The sequence below is a fragment of the Opisthorchis viverrini genome (genome assembly GCF_000715545.1).
Source record: "Opisthorchis viverrini unplaced genomic scaffold opera_v5_2, whole genome shotgun sequence".
NCBI classification, from domain to species: domain Eukaryota; kingdom Metazoa; phylum Platyhelminthes; class Trematoda; order Opisthorchiida; family Opisthorchiidae; genus Opisthorchis; species Opisthorchis viverrini.
Window position 1 is genome coordinate 3,374,929 of NW_008751658.1, and position 19,502 is coordinate 3,394,430.

A 19,502-nucleotide genomic window follows, 5' to 3' on the forward strand; every position below is an offset into this window, starting at 1 on the left:
TGCGAAACACGCATACGAGACCCGAGCGTGGTTCTGCATCTCAAAACGCCAAGAACGAACTCAGCTCTGTCACACCTATCCCTCCGTGTGTGCGGTGACCCAGAAGCGATGACTCGTGGGATATATGGCATGGGAGTTGCACTCAGTCCCAGAGCTGAACACGCTTTGCTGGATTGGATCCCGGTGAACAGTCGTCTCTGCGCCGTCCGGTTATCCAGTTCAATCAAGTTTAATGCTTCCCGGCATAAAAAGCGGTGCCTGTTTGTCGTGTCGGCTTGTGCCCCAACGGACTGTAGTTCTGATGCGGAGAAGGATACTTTCTATCGAGAGCTATCCGGGCTCATTCGTCAGGCAAAAGCACCGACATTGTGATCCTCGCAGGCGATTTGAATGCTCAAGTAGGTCGTCTGAGCTCCTTGGAATCACATTTGGGTGGTCGATTCGGAGTCGATGCTCGCCGCACAGACAACGGAGATGGACTCCTTCAGTTGTGTGCTGATCACGAACTGTTTCTGGCAAATACGAACTTTCAACATAGATGTTCGCACCGCGTAACCTGGCGGCCACCAACTGCAAATCAACCGTGGACCCAGTTGGACCATGTGGCCATCAGCTACCGGTGGAGAGCCACAATTCAAAACTGCCGTTCCTTCTGTGGCACACCACTTGATTCCGATCACGCCATGGTGTGTGCACACCTGACAGTTCGTTTCCCTTCAAGTCCTCGCAAGTCGGAAAGAAGCATGCCAATCCGCTGTCTTCGGAGAACGATTGTAGCTCAACAGTATCGATCTGAGCTAGCCCAACAAACAGTAATGTGGTGGCAGGGAACGTGTGGATGAAGCGTGGCAAAATGTGAAACGAGCTATACTAGCGGCGTTCAGTGCTGCCTGCCCGACTTTTCCAATTCGACCAGAAGCCCACTGGATGTCGTCGAGGTCGTTTTCTATCATTGATGCCAGGAAAGCCATACCAGCAGGCAACGAGTACGACGGTGCACGCAAATCCCTCAAACGCCAAACAGTGAAGAGTCTAAGAAAAGACCGAGAGCTCTGGTGGACATCGAAAGCTCGGGAGATGGAGAAGGCTTTTGCTACGTGCCCTTTATCAACTGATACGATCGACTCGCTCTAGAAAAGCAAAGGTCAGCGAAAGGATAAGCGAAAAAGACGGCTCAATAATTCACTTGAAAAAACGTCGACTGGAGAATGGACCGACCACTTCGAAGATTAGTTCAGCTGGCCCCCTGCAACACAGCCGCTAGAGATAATGCATACGGGCGAATGGAATGTAAACCTTGATTGCCCTTCAGAAGAACAAATAAGGTACGAAATAGCCGCACTGAAACGTGAGAAGGCACGAGGACCTGACGGTCTGTATCCAGCCCTCTTCAAAGAAGGCGGAAAATCTCTGGTGACCCACCTGACAAAGCTTATTGGTGCTATATGGGACGAAGAGAAAGTGCCCGAACAGAGAGAGAGGCAGATCCGTGAAAACCAAGCTTGGTTCCGTCCTTCAAGAGGTTGCATCGATCATATCTTCACCCTCCGACAGATTCTGGAACAGCGACACTGCTTCTAGCAACCAACAATGGTTGCGTTTCTTGATCTGAAAGCTGCCTTCGACTCTGTGGACCGCCAAGCACTATGGCACTATGACCATCGATGTCTTCGGAGCATCGCCCGAATCTGGTGGGAACACCGGATCAGCAATTCTGAAGTACGTCGAATGGTATTCGGGAGAAATAACTCACCCTCGATAGATGAACTGATCACACTGCACAGGTTGCGCTGGCTTGGCCACGTGTCGCGATGCCAGTCGACCGACTTTCTCGAAGGGCTCTTTTCGCACAACCACGTGAAGGGTGGAAGAGAGCCAGAGGCGGCCAAACACTGACTTGGTAGCGAAGTATGAAAGCCCTTACCAGCAAACTCAGCTGCGCTGGTCACTGTCGTCTTCTTGAATGGGGACCCCGAGACGGGCCACAATAACGGCTAGAGACATTTTCAGATATGGCCCAGTCGCGCCCTTAATGGCGCTGGCGCATCCAAGCTATTGCCTTCAATGCATAGCTCCTTTTCCAACCCTCCCCCCAGTTAACAGCCCAGTGACAGTACTGGATTTATGCACCAATTTCTCAGCTACCGCCTGCAATGCGCAGCTACATCCGCCTCCTCCCAAATCATCGGTGAACGAAACTGCGGCAGCTACAACCACTGTACGATGAGTACACGGTCATTATAGCTGACGATGATGATGATGACACATTCTTCATCCTGTCGCAAGCCTGTTCCAAGGGACCAGTAGGGTCGAATGGTTGATGCAACAAAGTAAACTATAGTATTTAAGTAAAAGCCATCACTGGTTTAACAACGCGACTGGTGAAACTGCTGCCCGGTAATCCAACATCCTCCGGTGTGCAAGCTTCACGTCAAATGTGTCCAGCAGAGCACCAATTATAACAATGGTCATTATTACCGCAACTCCGTAACGACATCACTTAAAATGAAACCAAGTACCGCCTAGTTGAATCAGTGTTAGGAATGCGGAAGTGAGCTAGGGCCGTGCGCGAACTAAAGTCCTATTGTGTAATATCTACCCAATAACATTCACGTGTTTTTAGATATCGTAGGCTTGGATTCTGTGATATAAGATAGGGCGTCTACCATAAATTCCTAGGCTGTAAGTCCTCGTTACACTGTGAAGATGTGAGATAGTCTGTAGGACAGAAAGGGCAAGTTATCTTTAAAAAAATAGCAAAATTTAAATCCTCAGTATCCTAACGATCAATGTTATGATCCAAACACAGTGAGACAAGGTTTGTAAACAAACAGATTGGTCATGCAAATCATTTTGATGATGAGATAGTGAGTTGCACTTTTAATTCTCGCACTTTTTTCACTTTCTTGAATAAAGTTTCCAGGTTTACGCTGCTTACCTTAGCTGGAAAATGCACTAATTATCTAAGGGATGTATCAGAAACGTTTGTATGCATTGTACGCATAGTACTTGTAAAAGTGCTTGTTGTAAATGGATTACAGTTGTGTGTTACCTTGGTGTCAAGATTGCAGATGTTAATTTGATGAGGGAGTAGACATTCAGTTTTGGAAAGAATTAACCGATCCACTTTAGACATAGACTAATCAAAATCAAGCAAGATGACTGCACAGCTGGCAACAAAGTTCATTTTTCTCAGTGTAAAGGCTAGTATAAGAAACATTGGATCGCACCCACTGGTGGGGATGTTTATAAGGGTGTTAATTATCTTCCTTTCTTGAATATCAGACTTAGACGATAGGACAGTGGAGTAGATTGAAGGACACATGCCACAGTGCATGGGAAAAACACAGTTGTCAGTAAGCGGAATGGACCATCTTTCAGGGGGAGATGTACCAGCCACGACAAAGACGCAGAACGGCCGCGTAAGAAAGAAGACATCACCTCGAGAAAATCTATGTGGATTCTTAATTTTCAGGAATGTTAAGTGAGAGCCAAAATTGCGTAGTTGGTTGTCCGAAAATGTTTTCTTCCGAACACAGCAGACCATGCAAAGGGAACTGATTGGCACCAAACTTTTTCGAAAACGGGGAACAATTGTTTATTCCATTTCACACATACTATTTTAACACCTGATGCACGGCTCAAATTGAAATCAAACTAGACGGCTTCGGTCCAACTGGTAGCATATTCAACCATCACGGTAATCGACTGTCTGATCCCAGCTTAAGTGGGCTGAAATAAGACTGCCCAATTGCGAAGTTAGGTTATCTCAAGATTTTGTCTAGACATGTTCTAGGTTATGCAGCCTCTGTGGCGATGATTCACCTACGGCGTGTGAGTTCCAACCTCGCGGCAATTACTGGCGCCACCTACTTTCGTGAAGAATAATTTTTGTAGTCATAAGATTTGTGAGGAGGAAGTGACTTAGAGCAAGCTACGTGTATTTTATGTAATTCTAAGTTTGCTGGTGAATCGAACAATGAAATGCCGGAATTGTTTTCCTTACGGGGGACGTTGAAGTCGCAGTCATAGACAAAATCAATTTTCATTCCTCCCCATCTACTTTATTGTTTCGTCACGCTTGAACACGTGCGATGGGGGGGCGTCATCCGAGGTAACCCAGGTAGTGAGGCTTGAATGTTATCCAAAGGCTCCGCTTTGGATTTTGCATGTTCACAACGAAGACGTTTCCCCAAGTTGATCCTAATAAAATAAAACATACATGTTGACAATGCCGCTAATATATCGACTATCTGGATTGAATTAGCGTTACATTAAAAAATTCAGCTAAAGCAACAATGGCTATCATATAGATAAAACGTTCAGTTCACTGCATCAAACTAATTGATGAGCTGAGTAGGCTACGGTTGGCTGGTCAAAGACTACATTTTTTATATTTTGTCAGGATAAATGGGGGACTTTTCATTCATCGGTAAATTAATTCCATAAATCGCCTCCCCAATAAGGCGTAAGAGCACCTGGAAACTTAATGAACTTATCCAAATTGTAGCAAATGTATTCCAAACATATCCAGTAGTGACAATTCTAAGGAAGGAAAAGAGACGCGTGTGGGAACAGGATCCCGTCAATTTACCTACAAAGTTTGATAAGATAAATAAATAACAAAGTAGAAAAACAAATAGATACCCAGGTAGACAGATGGGTATATATATGTATATATTAGTTGAATTGTTCCCCTACGTTACATGAGGTACAGTGGTAATTTAAAATGCGCTTGCGGGTATGGAATTTAGCTGGAATCTCACTTCGTGTAAAATGGCTGTTGTTGAAACACCACCGAACGTAAGAGACTTATGAAGATTTTAAAAGGTCATAAGCTTCTCAGAAGGGGTCTCTTTCTGAAAAATCCCACCTCAGAACTAAAGATTCCAACAGGTGTAAGTTAAATTTGACTCATGAAATATTAACTCAGCCTACAAGACAAATCAGTATGTATTCCAACCACTGTCACATAGTGGTGTACTCTGATGCCACTCTGAAAGGACAGAACACACTTGTGTGGTTCCAATACTTTTGCTGGCGAGTATGGAGCAGTGAAACGCAGGCAGATATTGATGTGGATCGATAACAGATGTTTGTGTTTGTCGCCATGTCACGTGTCCACGAACCGCCAGTGTGAACATTATGACAATCAGGGGGCATCGTCGTGTTCAGGGCTTAAACCTATTCAACTGCATCGCAAATCACGTGTGATGGTCTGTGATGTGAGTAATTTTTTAGACATTACTTCATAATACTCGTCAGTCGCAATCGCGAGCCCAGGGTAACTTTTACGTCGGGACGCATAAATCTTATGTAAAGATCTGTCTCACCGTATGCTGAACAAAGTGAGCATATACGAAGCTTTTTCAAAATAGAGGACTATTTCTTCTTCAGTTATCGGGAATCATTGTTGAGCATGAGAGCACGAGAGTAACTGCGAAAAATCTTGTATGATGAGATCCAGTTATACCTTGTGGAGAGAACCGTACGGAATTGCAACCATTTAGGCAGGACTACTCCTATGATGGTTTAAGTTACACCCTAACTTGTGTTGTCTTGAGGGGACTCCAGTTAAAATGTATATCTGACTGAGCTGTGCTTGTGTGGCGCGCACCTCTAAAGTTGACAAAATCGTCGGTCTAAAAAGTCTCATTGATGCAATCTGGACAAAACTATTGGTCAACTTTTTATACGGAGTGAATAGGTTTAGAAATGAAGCAGGAGTATGGGCTCAATACAGTGGAGTAAATAGTCACCAGTAGTGTTTATCTCCTAGGGCAGGAGACCGGTCACCTATTCAGTCTTCCATACACGCACCCTATTGATCGAGTTTAATTGAATACAACTTGGCGGAGGTGCTAGTTATCAAGCACGTACACCACGTTTGATTAGGCTACATCAAGGAAGAAGCAACTGCATACACTTTTTGCTTGTTACCTTTTCGGAACGCTCGTTTCTTAGGAAAATAACCGTAAGGTAGTACCGAAATAAACACAGTAATGTGAATGTCAGGGAAAATGGCTACAAAATCTTCATTTCGTGCTGTGGTAGAGAGAGTTAGACAATAGGTTTTATGTGGCACGGTTCTCGAGTAAACTTCAGGTTTATATACCCGGATATTGCGGGCTAGAAGCTGAAATAACTTTGTAGGTTACCATTTGCCTCACCCATAATCTGACAATAGAGCGAGAAGCTGCAGTGAGTATAAGCGGCTTCCATTTGTTAGCCATTAGTAAGATACAAGCACGTGAACTACCAGGACCTGCAACAGACAGAAAATCTAGTTAAACGCCTTGCCGCAAGCCAGGTCACTCAAGATGTATGAGACGGCCTCCTTACAGAAATGTTGTATCCGGGCAACACATCAAAGAATAGGGAGATTGCGATGACTCTCAGATTTTACATGGTGGAAAAAGAATCCATGTTTAGGAGACAACTACCTAAGAACCACTAATGGGAGTGATGTGACTCAACCTTTTCCCGGCATAGTGTCCTTTATGCCAACAAAAATCTTCCTTCCAATCCAAGGCATAACATCTGAGCACGAACACCCCGGAAGTGGTCGATATTTTCATCTGTTACTCTGACCTTATTTCACTTGATGAATACAGCAAAATAGACCGCGTTTCGCAAAGATGAAACAAACCAGGACATGGTAAGTGATTTCAATTTATTGGTAAGTTTGGTGTGTCAGTAGCAAAATGATGACAGATTATACACAGCGACGTCTTCTACACAGAACAGTTTGTTCCCCCCTGGAAAGAGCAAGGTTTTAGCGAACTAGGGGATAACAACTGAAAAGTTGCAAAGACACAATTCGCCAGCGTTACTCTGACTTATTTCACTTGAATACAGCAAAATAGACCGCGTTTCGCAAAGATGAAACAAACCAGGACATGGTAAGTGATTTCAATTTATTGGTAAGTTTGGTGTGTCAGTAGCAAAATGATGACAGATTATACACAGCGACGTCTTCTACACAGAACAGTTTGTTCCCCCCTGGAAAGAGCAAGGTTTTAGCGAACTAGGGGATAACAACTGAAAAGTTGCAAAGACACAATTCGCCAGCTACTGTCAGGTACGGCAAACCATTCAGAGCATGGAATGCATAAGGAACTTATTGGATAATGACTCAAGTAACCGAATGAAGATACATCATGCAAATTGTGAGTTTTCTAGAAACTAGAGGGCATCATCTGATAGTGGTTTGTTGAATCTGTGACAAAACTCTAGCTGCTCTGCATATCCCAATATTTCTGGAATACTACTACACTTTGAATTTACCATCCTGCCCAAAAATATGTCGATGTCTATCTGTGTATATCCCAGTGGTGGCTGAAGAACAAAGTCTTCATGTTCTCATTATCTTCTGGTCTCGTTCTGAGTATTATTTTCGTGTGGAAGAAACTAAATTTGGAGACAGCATTGGTGGTGACCTTTTTTGTGGGAAGATGGAGTACTGTATAAGCAAAAGGACAAGTAGAACAAAACGACTTAACATGCTTGGAGAAATGATACCTGAGTGCAGTACTGGAACGGCGTTTATGCTTGTGAGTGAGTTGCTGGAAGTCACGCTTTCCTGGAATTCCTCAGTTTTTTCAACTGACAGCTTACTGATTCCTGCTTGGAACGTAAAACAGAAACACCCTTACCAGTAGTTGTACGCGCTAAGTTGTAAAGGTTTAACTCCAGTGGCTTGAACAAACTCCGGAAAATGAGGTCATCAAGGCGTCTAGGATTAAAAGGTCATATTAATTGCGGCTAAACTAGCCCAGTCTATGAATGGATTTACTAAATATCAATGAAAATGGGATTAATAATTCCGGTACTATTCGAATCTTACCCTGTTGCTTTGACCTTATCCTGTTTAGCCAATGAGACTCACCTGTGTTTCCATTATAAAGTAGTATTTTCGAACTCTCTGTTGGGGCCTATGGTGGTAGGTATGGTACCGACTAGTGTAATTGTATTCATATATTTTCGGTCAGTGTACAGTCCGTTTGGCTGTATTTTCCAAAGTCACGCAACAACGCGTTTGTACTAAGAGAACCAGAATTAGAGGAATTATCAAAACTGGGAGAAGTTGATAGGTTCTCTGTGAACGTCATAGTCTACAAAGAACATAATCAAAACACTGGAAGCCTACTGCAATTTAATCCTTAGATTCCAAATGGAGTATTGCAGAACTTGGAGTGCTACCGCTGGGTGAGAAAAATCGATAAGCCGTGTCTGAATCATGATTGCGAACAATGTGTATTTTTATTAACTTACCCTGGAAGTGCAACCGGACAATCCTGAGGTTGTTTGTGGTGATCTGAATTTCCGCACAAAAAATGAAACCCATCTAACTTCGAGTTAACCGAAGAGAAGATAAAATGTGGAGAGAAATGCTACTGCAACGATGGCAAGCCCTATCCATGCCAGTCAAACCATCATTTCTGGGCGGTGACTCATTTAAACTGGCCGTAATTATCGGTCACATTGGATCATTTCGAGCATGAGACTTACCAAGGTCAAAATGGTCCAGGAATTATTTGATGTGTTGCTGGTTCCAACAACTCAGTCACCGTTTCATTGGTTGTTTAATTACCTATGTATCTTATTTCTACATAGTTGGCTTCTGTATCTCTGAAACTTCCGTGTGCGGTTTAGTATGTCCCGAACGTTAAATTTGGGGGTGTTGAAGTCATCCAGTAACAGTTCTGCCGAGGCATCATTATAAGGCTTACAAATTACCGTCTTGGCTACTTCAACTTCAGTGCCTTTTCATCAGGCAGGGTTTGGCAAATCCTTAGCTTTGCTAATCATCTAAAACATAAACCTACCTTTCAGAGTATTATTTAAGCTGATGTATAACCTCGAAATTTGTGCACCAGAGTACTTCTCCAGTGTCACTTTCTGAGTTTTAGCTCGCAAAACCAAATAAGCGATAAAATCAGCTTATTCAGGTGATGCTGTTTCGATGACTTTTATTTGAACATAAAGCAACGTTACCCTAGTCTATTTTCTGGTTGTTCAAACGTCTGCCCAGAGGCAGAACTTAATTTGGTCAGCGTATTGTGCTAAAGTAGCGGGGGGTAAGATCACCTTTTCTGGCAGCATCCTGTAATCCCTCCTATTGTCTAATCCTTGTGGATTTGAAAAGTTTCACTGGACGGTTTGCGGAATGTTCTAGCACTTCCACAGCTTACGCTTCAATACGGTCAGGGGGACTGAAAACCGACACTGAATCAACAGCGATGAAAAGATTAATCATTGGATACGATAACTATCCCAACTCAATGGCTATTTTGAGTGTAAATACGCCTGCCCTCTAGGAAGAGTAGCTAATATTTCAAATAATCCCAGAGCCACAATTTCCTGTGATTTTTTACACTAGCTTTCCTTTCTAAATATAAGCAACGGGCATGCAAGTATGCTTCATACTTTCATCTATGGTCAGGTACTTTGTGTTTTTCAGTGATGATGTGAGTTTGTCTTTCTTGTAGCTAGAATTCAGCTTCTTAATAAAGCTATCTGTGGTTCAAATGGACCAATCGTAATCTCATGAAACAAATTCATCAGCATCACTTCAAGTTCCCTCATTTCCCGGAAAAAATATGAGGAGTAAAATCGCAGTCGTAGTTTCTTTTTCGCAGCTGTGTTTAAGGACGGTGTGCAAGTTCCACTTTTAAAAAAATGCACTTGATCTGTTCTGTTGCGGTAATGTAGCGGAGGATATGTAGACAAATTGGCTCACAATCATTTATTAGAGATGACCTCTGGAGAGATAACTCTCTGGATTTGGTCTGTTTGTCGGTGATAAGGGTGATGATTTTTACTGGTTCGTTATAGAGAGCGTTGGTTATAGCCAGCAGTTAGCGGCTATATATGTAGGGTATTTAATTTTGATTTTTGCCACTTACTTCGTTCTGAGCGTGACAACTTTGTTACAAGGTCATTATTGACCACTAAGCTGGGCTGTGTATTCCATTGTTGATATCCTTTTGATGTGTCATGTCCCGTTGTCCCCATTCATACACCTTAGAAGCCTTAAGGTGAGCGGGTTTGGTGGTAAGGTCTTTAGGGACCAAACACCACAGAGTTATGTCAGTGCCTTTATGGCGCTTTCATTCATTGCTTAACCCAGTCATCAAGCACCCTTTCAGTAGCATAAAAGCTACTGTCTGATTGGGTGAAGTTCACTTGCATACGGCAAACGACAATGCCTTAGTAACTGTCCTACCGAATGTACAAACTATAGTATTCATCTCCATCAAGTCGATACAAAGCTGAGAAGATGCAAACGCTTAGTCAAATAAATTGCATTTGTAACTGCTCACTGTTTCTTAGGCTTGAGAAAGTCAACAAATATCCGCATTGCTTGGACTCGTTAGGAAAGACAGTAATTATGTACAGAGTTAGGAAGAGAATGAGAGTAAGCAGTCCATCGTGCACGTACGCACGCACAAGTACAGGCGCTGGCGTGTGACGAAAAACTCTACGCGCCCGAAAAGTAAAGAGGTACAAACAAGTGAGTGCATAAAATTGAAGAGAGGCAGAGACGGCGCCAATGAAGTGGAAGAGAACCGGTGAAATCTCCCAAAATGGGGCAATGTGTGTAGAGTAAACTGGATGGCATTCAGCTAACCAGACCACAGGGGGGCGAACGCGATTGGGACGAAATTCTGCTGCAGTTATGGCATTGTGACTCACGAGAAGCGCGTTTCACTGAAAATTTACAGCATGTACTTCACGGGTGCAAATCAGAGGTTGTGTAAGGTACGCGGAATGCAATAGGTTAGTTGTCATGGTGACGGGTCAGCTGAGGGTTACAGGTCTGGGCGGGACATAGAGGAAGTCAGGCCAAAGGCATTAGCGTCCCGAAGATGTAGAATTGGACAGATTATGTGAAAAAAGATGGACGTCTTTCAGGAAGACCATACTTACAGTACTGCCTCAAAGTAAATGTTGTTAAAAAATTGCAGGGTTTGCAGTTGCTTGTTTGGAACAACCAACCACTGATATTTCAGCTGGTACCAACTCAAAGAAGTGATTTTGGAAGTTCATTCGTAAACCTTGCAGCCTCGTCCGGAAACGGACAAGATTATGCGTGCAGAAAAAGTACGTAACAAATCTGTCGGGTTAAAATCCTCAGTTACTCTCGGTGCACCCAGTTGATCAAACCTGGTCTGCACGCATGCACATCAGCACGCGTACGCACATACACCGGATAAAAAAAAGAAACAAAACGTGAAGGAGGATGACAGAATGAAAAGAAGGCATTAAGAAGGATTAGTAATGGCGTTTGTAGGAAATGGAAGTGACTGACCGTTTCGAAGAGTAACAAAATCAAACTTGACCGAATGCAGCTGACTTTGGCTCATGGCATTGTTGCTGTTCCCGTAGCAGATATGTCTGCCCAAAGGAATATCACATAAAAATCTCGACAATAGAAAAACAAGACGGGCATTTGCAGGGAGAGATAAGAGAAACTGATATCTGGTTTTCTTGCATTGGCGGTAAGTTATTGCATCTATGTACGAAGCAAGATGCTAGTTGGCTAGCAGACCAATGGGTTTCTGGTTGTGGGCAATGGGGTTGTACAAGCCAGGGACAGTGCAAACTGAATGACCGGGTTGTGAACACTGGGAATAAGGCGGAAGACCGGTAGCTGTCCCAAACTCAGGTGCAACGAGTAAGTTTGTAGATATGGTGTTGTGGGCCACAACCCTCTTGTGCCACTTCCAACACGTAAGCTATACACAGCAGTAGTTCGTTGGTCAGTTTGTTTGTTAGAATCTGTTTAAATAACAAAGCCGGAAAGAAGTCTGGTTAGCTATACAGAAAAAACAGTGCGGTTTCAGTGGAGAAACCTTATGCAATACAATAATCAACCGAAAAATAATTGGGTTTGAATAAATATGTGAAGATAGCTGCACGCAAACAGTTATGCATCATTTTGAGTGAAACTTAGAATAATGTTGGCTGTGTTCCTTATGCGTGTGGTTTTCTCTCAGGCTTCATAAACTCGTATATGATGGCCATGACCGAAGGAAATTCCCGCTTTAAAAGCAATCTGTCCAATACCATCAGAACAGCTAGAAAGGTAACAATAGTGAGACAACCAGTTATTTAGCCAGCCACATCAATAAGGCCGTAAAATCCCTACAAGCGTAGAAGAAAACTGCCGAAGGACTGCTTCTGGCCGAAGCTTCTCTTTACTTCCCGATTAGCTGCAAGTGTCGTTAGGTGAAAGGATTCAGTTTTTAACTTCACCAATCATTCGATCATTTATGACTAAAAACAGTAGTTCCATTCAGGGGTCCCCAAGGTCTTATAAGTGGGGTTGAAGTAGTTATTAACTTGTCGTTGTAAAATATTTGTGAAGTGTGCACCAAATCTCATCCCTGTTTACTGTGATCTTCAGGCACAAGATCAAGTAAAAAAACAGTACCAACACAAGTAATGGCTATATTTTCTGATCCAACACAATTTAGCACTCATTCATCAAGTGCAGTGTCCGTACATCATCACAAGCGGAATTTTTAAACACCTCGAAATATTATGGCCAACTTTGAAGGTTAGTTAAAAATTCCGGTTGGTATGAGTAGCAGCCCATGTCCTTTGGCTAAAATGCATTGAGAATAACTGCAGTTGATCGGCTGCGATCAGTCTTGTTCTACTCAGTGTCGGGGACTGCATTCTTGATGGCCAGGTCTACGGGGACACTTTAGTATCGTGGAACATTTTGGCGGTTAAGTACCATGAAATACGTGCGTATAGTGGCCGTATCAAAGGTGATTCCGCACGTTCAAAGTACATTTTAGTGACCCTGTCGTCATCTCTGTCTGATGGACGAAAGTCCGAGCAAGTTGGCAGAATTTCGGTTCTCTATATTGCTGCATCTCAAGACTTCATGCATGCTAACACAGAAGATGGAAAATTCCAAACCGGGATTCGGGATTCACTACAAATACTGGATATATGGTCAGTGTCACAGTCTGCTTCAAAAACACCGGTTGTTGTTGGTGGTATCACCAAGTTATGTTGCAAATGGCACGTTGTGCGTAAATGACAAACATTATCTTTAGGTACTTTTGATCATTTGTTTTTCTGGCATCATTTTTAAATAGATGCTTGTTTTCAGTACACATGAATTTTGGACTGCATTTGCACACGTAGCGGTTTGAACTTTTACTGTAAGCCTACCATCAATAACATTCAATAATAGTGGAATGACTGTGAGGGATGTATGTAATGAACGATTTCGCTGCAGATGATCTACTCATGAGGGTATTCGAAATTCTGTATTGTACCCACATTTCCTGTAATTATGTAACATGCAATTTCCGGTGCTTAACGGAGCTATACATTACCAGTTACCCGATTGAGCGAAACGATATACTCAGTATTGCTGCATCCCCTATACTCATCTCTGTTTAACCTATGTAGTTCCAGTCCCCCTTAGACAGTGTTTATTCTACCAACCCTAAATTACGTGTTACATGTTAGTTTAACCTTTTTGAAATATCTGTTTGTAAACGTACCAATGGGCCCGTGTAATATTCTACTTATCATAAGGGCACGTGGACTGGTTCCTACATACGTGTTTTAACTCCAGCAGCGGGTTAGTATGGAATCTATTCTACAGGTCGAGAGGAATATGCAGCCTTGGTCAGCTAAGGTGAGACGAGGAATTTTAGGAGACAGCCTCGCTAGAGGCTACTCAAGTGATTAATTCAGATGCAAAGTAGGCAGAGTACGAACAACACAGTTAACTCCGGTTAATTCAACTAAGGAGAAATTCACAATGACTTCTACTTGAATAAATCAATATAAAATGCAAACATATCACACCTTTGGTGGACGTTTATACTACATCCCAACTTCGTCTGATGTAGAAGAACATGTAAACGTTGACCTGAATTGCCTTTCGTGTATTCTACGAGTTCTGCAGTTACAGAGACGTCTCAGTTAGCCGAACAGAAAAATGTATAGTAGGATACTCAGAACACATTCCGTGTGCAGAACACATTCTAAAGCGTGTGGTCCGGAAGTCTTTAGGGTAAACTAGTAGCCTATACTCCTATCTGTTAGATACTGCTCACCCGAGTGACCTGGTCATTTAATTTCAGAGGTCGTTGACCATAACGAAACCAAACTTTTGTCGAAAAGCAAAGCCTTGTCTATCGAATTAAACAGGTCCCGAGGAAGTGAACAGAATCACCCGACATCGACCAGGTGACATACATAAATCAAACAATAGATACCTGTCCACCACCTTTTCTCTTCCTCTAGATATGTGGTAATCATTTCTTAAATCCACAACTAGAAACAGTAAAGGAAGTATTAAGATATCTTGGAAAATCTCATCTGTCAGTTCCAATGATATGTAGCTTCAGAGGCTTTCGGGGGACTCCGTGCTAAGAAAAAATCGCTGAATTTGATTCCAAAATTTAGGGTGGTAAATTCTTCACTTGTCCTGATGTAAAGAACTGTCAACAATGTTTGTACCACACATTAATTTGAGGAAGAATACGAGAGTTTAACTGGAATTCAAGTGAGTCTCTGGTGAAAACCACGACGGTATGGAAGTGAGTGTACGTGTAGGAATATCAACAGATTTGGATGTTTATGATTAAAGAGAGCACCGTTGTAGACGGCCTCCCCACTTATTCAGCAGCTGCGAATTACAGGAGACTCATTCCCCATACTACCTTCAGTCAGCGCCACGAATGGCGTTACTCGGCCAACTCAACCTGTGAAATAGATGAAGATTTCGCAGATATTCCGTCCAGCCGAAATGCTTTTGCACGCCAACTTCAAGGGTGGATTTAGTTCCCTAACTAGCAGTTATGGGTAGTATTTCGAACTAGTCGCTGTTGACAGTTGTTTGTTTGCTTCATTTTCTCCATACTGGAGTGGGGAATATCCTGTTTCACGCAGTCTGAAATCAGCAGTTGATGAAAAACTGCAAGCAGAGTGTGATAAAAAGAATTTTCATTTAATACACAAGTGAAGGTGAGCTGATTATTGATTCGCACTGTGATGGATTTGGACTTGTGTTTTTGAAGTGCAGGCTGGAAATTGGCGACCAATAGAGAGCAGCTGCCATCACGCAACACAAGTGCAACTTGAAGCGCAGTATCATGTAACTACTTGGGCGCGCATTCACCATCATCATGGAAGGATAGATTGAGAACCAGAATACAGACTTTGTTTTGCTTATCTTCGTACCCTGTACGCAGTAGAACGCGTTGAGAAATGGTACTTTAATGTATTATTTATATACTATTTAACTCACATACACTTGCTCACTCAAGAAGGTCTATGTTAGTGAATCAGTTACTATTTTTACGGGTACGTTTTGATAGACCTGGAGAATTTGACACTCATGATTCACATGCAATCCGTGCGTGCTTGCGTCATTCAGATAAGGATTTGTTGCATCTCATCGTTATCGTCGGGATGGACGCTACTTAAGAACTACGCAGAACTTGATGACGCTCAACGTGATAAGCTGAAAGTAGCCATTTCAGGTGCATCACGTATTTTGCCTGGCAATCGTGGAAACTGTTCATGAACACTTTTTATTGAAATAGTTACTGAATTCTGGAGCGCTATTTCCAGGCGACCGTTTGCAGGAGACTTGAAAATATTGTATTTGTTTTCAAACCAACCAAAATCGCTGACCAGAGATAGTGAAAACAAGCGGTTACGGTAGCTTACATGCAGTATGGTGAAGTTCTCCAAAACCTGGTTCATCATTCCCCGGTTGGGCAACTTCAGCAGCTTGACTATAAAGCTTTTCATATAGTCACACATTGGACTGCGTAAAAAGCGGTACACGTATCGCCCATGCTCCCCTCGAGGTTGCTCTTCCTGCTGAAGAGAATAGGAGATGAAATGAGATGTGAACAGTTAGACGACTGTAAATATAAGTAATTTATCAGAAAATCACCATCTTGAGGGATGGTGGTATGCAGCAGTACCGAAACGGGATAGAAAGGCACAAAGAACTTTAAGGACTTGAACTAAGCCCAAAAACATTTAGTTGTGAGGTGGATCGTCAGAGACACTCTCTGAGGGTTTTACCTCAAAGGGAGTGTTTGAACTCAAGGTTGGCATCCGAATTGACTTGACTACAACCTTTATCTCTCGGTACTTACTCAAAATCTGAGATTCAACGTCATTTTTCGCCGTGGTTCCACTTTAGGTTCGCCACCCGGTTTTTGGTGGAATGTTTTGGAGGTTTTCACTAATTTAGGTGTATTTAAACATATTCTCATCATTGTATCCCGTTTAAATTATTAACTTGATGAATATTGCATCCGAGGGTTTCGGATATCAGTTGACGTGAACTTCTCGAGTACCAAACATATTCAGCACGGTGGAAGTTAAGCATCAAATAAATTTGGTGAGTACTGTCGTTGACTGATTGAAGGCTCGCAGTTTGCTTATGGCGAAACCACACGAAGCATGAAATTAAACACATTTCTCGATGGAGACAATGACCTCCAGTCCACTGGACAGACGCTCCACAAACTGATTTAAGGGGGACGCTTGATCTCCTTGACACTGATAGGTGACCTTACCGGGGTCAGAGAGGTGAACCTCCATAATTTTTCATGATGCGTATGCTGAAGCATGAAAATGTGCTCCTTTAAACCTTCGGAGAAATCGATAACCTAAAGGAACCCATTTGGAACCATAAAATGAACTTTATATTGTTGGGTAGATTTTGTTATTTTCCTAATTTATCTACATTCAGCATTCGATTTACTGGGAAGTGATAAAGAATAGCCAGACGCTGCCGATTGTTGTTGATAATAGGGCTAACCCATCAAGATCGGGATAGGTATGGGCAAAGCACCAGCTCATTTCATTCACTGACCTCAATTTTTTCCACGACTTGCTTTCCGAAGGAACAGACTTTGGTGGACAGACTGAGTGGAACGTCTTCAATGCCATCGAAACTGAAATAACATGCAAAGGAAATTCGAACCCTCTTTTATCAAAATCGTAGGAGATATAGATCATTGGCCTCACTTAATAAAACTTGATAAAATTGGGCTGCTTCCATCCAGAATAAGATCACTGGAAGCAAAGTCTTCGTGATCCCTCCTTGGAAGGATGTGACGATTACAGGAGTCATCAGGGGGACAGCATATATTGGTTTTGATTGGAGGCTATTCAGTCGCCGCTCCAGAAAGTACACAATATTTTAAGAAATGCACTCCACAGAACAAAGTGGAGAAAGTGAAAATACACGGGTGCAAACTGATCATGAGTCGATGAATCTGGACAGCGGATAAAACAAATAATCATTGTGAATATATTTAATGTTTCTTAGCCCTTGGATCAACATCACAGCGGCTTTTTGATAGAACGTTGAACTTTGATGCCAGAATCCTGCCAAATGCTATCATTTCTGTATTTGTGATTCTGTTTCATCTAGCATGACCTTTTCGTGACCAGAGTTGACCGTTAGTTGCTTTTTTAACCGTGGGGACATTTAGTCTGCATCTGCGCAAATTGATTTCATCCGGGATGTAGTGAACCACTCCATTGTACATTGATTTTTTCGTTTCTTTTGAGGTATATGGCAGTATGTAACTTATCTCACAGTGGTGAGTGCTCCACGGAAAACTGTGCAATGTGATGGGTTGATTTCATTGCACATCTCAATTCAGAAGCGGCACAAATACATTGGTCTCACACGACTGCTAAACCTGGTCACCCATACAGACATCTACGGTTCGTTAAACAGTGAAATCTGACCCATGTTAACGTGTTGACCAAAGCGTGTACCGAAAACGCAAAAATGCATTTACGCTAAATTCTAACTATTATGTTTGTCTATTGGAATGTGGTAGAAAAGTCACGCACATTAAAGGCTGGTGGTCTCTAAATTCATTAGACTATGAAGGAAATTCCCATTTATTTCTATTAGGAGCATCGCAAAAGATCGGCAACAATCGAGAGGTGATAAAACGCTGGGCACATATGAAGGGTTTTTAAACTGCTGTGCCAACAACATCCTGTAGCCTGGATGGATTTAGATCTTATACGTAGTCAAACTCAAGTTCTCCGCATCGAAAAGTCGCCGGCTGTACTTCAAATTGCGCAGAATATAAAGGATATACAGTGGTCGGAAATCAAATTGATGTAAATGAACTTGAACCACAAGACCGGGCTTTTACATAGTGGAAACTGAAAGTCAATTATTATTCACATCAAATCACTCACACGGCAGAAACAGCAAATGTGGACTCCGGTTCCACTTGAACATCAACGTCCGCCTGAGAATGAAAGACGAAGGAAAATCAGTTAGATATAGTCAGCGAGACGGAAATACGAAGTCGGAAGAAGGTGTGATAATTTGTGAATGGCTACAACAATGTAACAAGGTGAATGACAACATCAAATCACAACAGTCTAACACAACAGTGAAAGCAAAAAATTATCCACTAACACTAGGCAATCATGGACGTGGTTTGCCACTTATTGTCCTCGAAGTGAGATACCTGTGGGTAAGCAGATAGACACGTAAACAAGGAGTTGCAAGCCTATTCGGTAATGTGAGATTACCCGAGCAAAGCAACAAAGTTTTTACTATTAGAACGTAACAGAGCAGTAACCACGAATAGGACTTTGTTATCAATGACATCAATGTATTTTTTTATTGACTTGCTGTGTTAGCTAATTTAAGGTAGATGTTGATATACAGTGGGGAACGTGAACGGTGGTTCCTTGACCCTGGAAATCATATTTTTTACAAGCGCATCAAGCATGATCTTCCTCTGATATTCCGACTAATCCAGTTAATTATTTGGTTGTGGATGTTTTCGAGATTTGTAAAATTCACATCCTCCCCTGTTCCGATGTACTTATTCCAGTGAGTTTACATCAACAAGGGGAAGCAGTGGACTCGAGATTCACTCCTATTAGAGCCCATCAGCAGTGCGCGATCACACCCACGATCGTAAGGCGCTGCACTGGCTAGCCTTTGTGACTATGTCCTCCTTCAGAGCACTAAAAGCAGCTGGCGGTCCGAGGGCATTACCTAACTAAGATTTCCAGTGGCTTATTGCTTTTAGCGACATTCTTCATCTAAGCTTTCAGTTACAGAGAAATCATCCTCCTTAAATAACTAAGTATATTTTTGCATAAATATTAGCAACCTTGGTGTTGTACATTTTAGACTTCCATGACAAATTTCGGTTCTATAAATAACGTAACGTTTTACCTGTCCTTTCATGCTATATTTAAATGAGCGATCGCGGCCTACTAGTACCTTGAGGTAGGAAAATCAAATTTCAAACGGTTACATAGCCAAACAAAAAGCGCTCATTCAGCCTAGTGAAATATCAAACTTTCTGACTCGACTGTAGCTTTAGAAAATGCTCAGAGACAGCTTAGTTATGAATGGCTAGTCATTGAAGGTCCTCCTAAACTCTTCGGTATAAGTCATATTATAAGATGAGTTGGCTACAGCGACTGCTGCACATCTGTTG

General features: G+C 42.3%; 2 protein-coding genes across 2 annotated transcripts in view; one reads left to right on the plus strand and one right to left on the minus strand.

Annotated features, from left to right (window-relative positions):
- Nucleotides 1-1,654: 1,654 nt before the first annotated feature.
- Nucleotides 1,655-19,502, plus strand: part of T265_00231 (hypothetical protein) — a gene marked incomplete at both ends in the record, with an annotated part of 50,950 nt that continues 33,102 nt past the window's right edge. The window contains one exon of the mRNA XM_009163939.1: nucleotides 1,655-1,719. Coding sequence (XP_009162203.1) covers nucleotides 1,655-1,719 — 65 coding nt within the window. The remainder of the gene's footprint in view (nucleotides 1,720-19,502) is intronic.
- T265_00232 (hypothetical protein) overlaps nucleotides 10,307-19,502 on the minus strand; it is a gene marked incomplete at both ends in the record, with an annotated part of 39,854 nt that continues 30,658 nt past the window's right edge. The window contains 4 exons of the mRNA XM_009163940.1: nucleotides 10,307-11,784; nucleotides 15,715-15,870; nucleotides 16,880-16,961; nucleotides 18,235-18,287. Of these exons, the coding sequence (XP_009162204.1) occupies nucleotides 11,668-11,784; nucleotides 15,715-15,870; nucleotides 16,880-16,961; nucleotides 18,235-18,287 (408 nt within the window). The remainder of the gene's footprint in view (nucleotides 11,785-15,714; nucleotides 15,871-16,879; nucleotides 16,962-18,234; nucleotides 18,288-19,502) is intronic.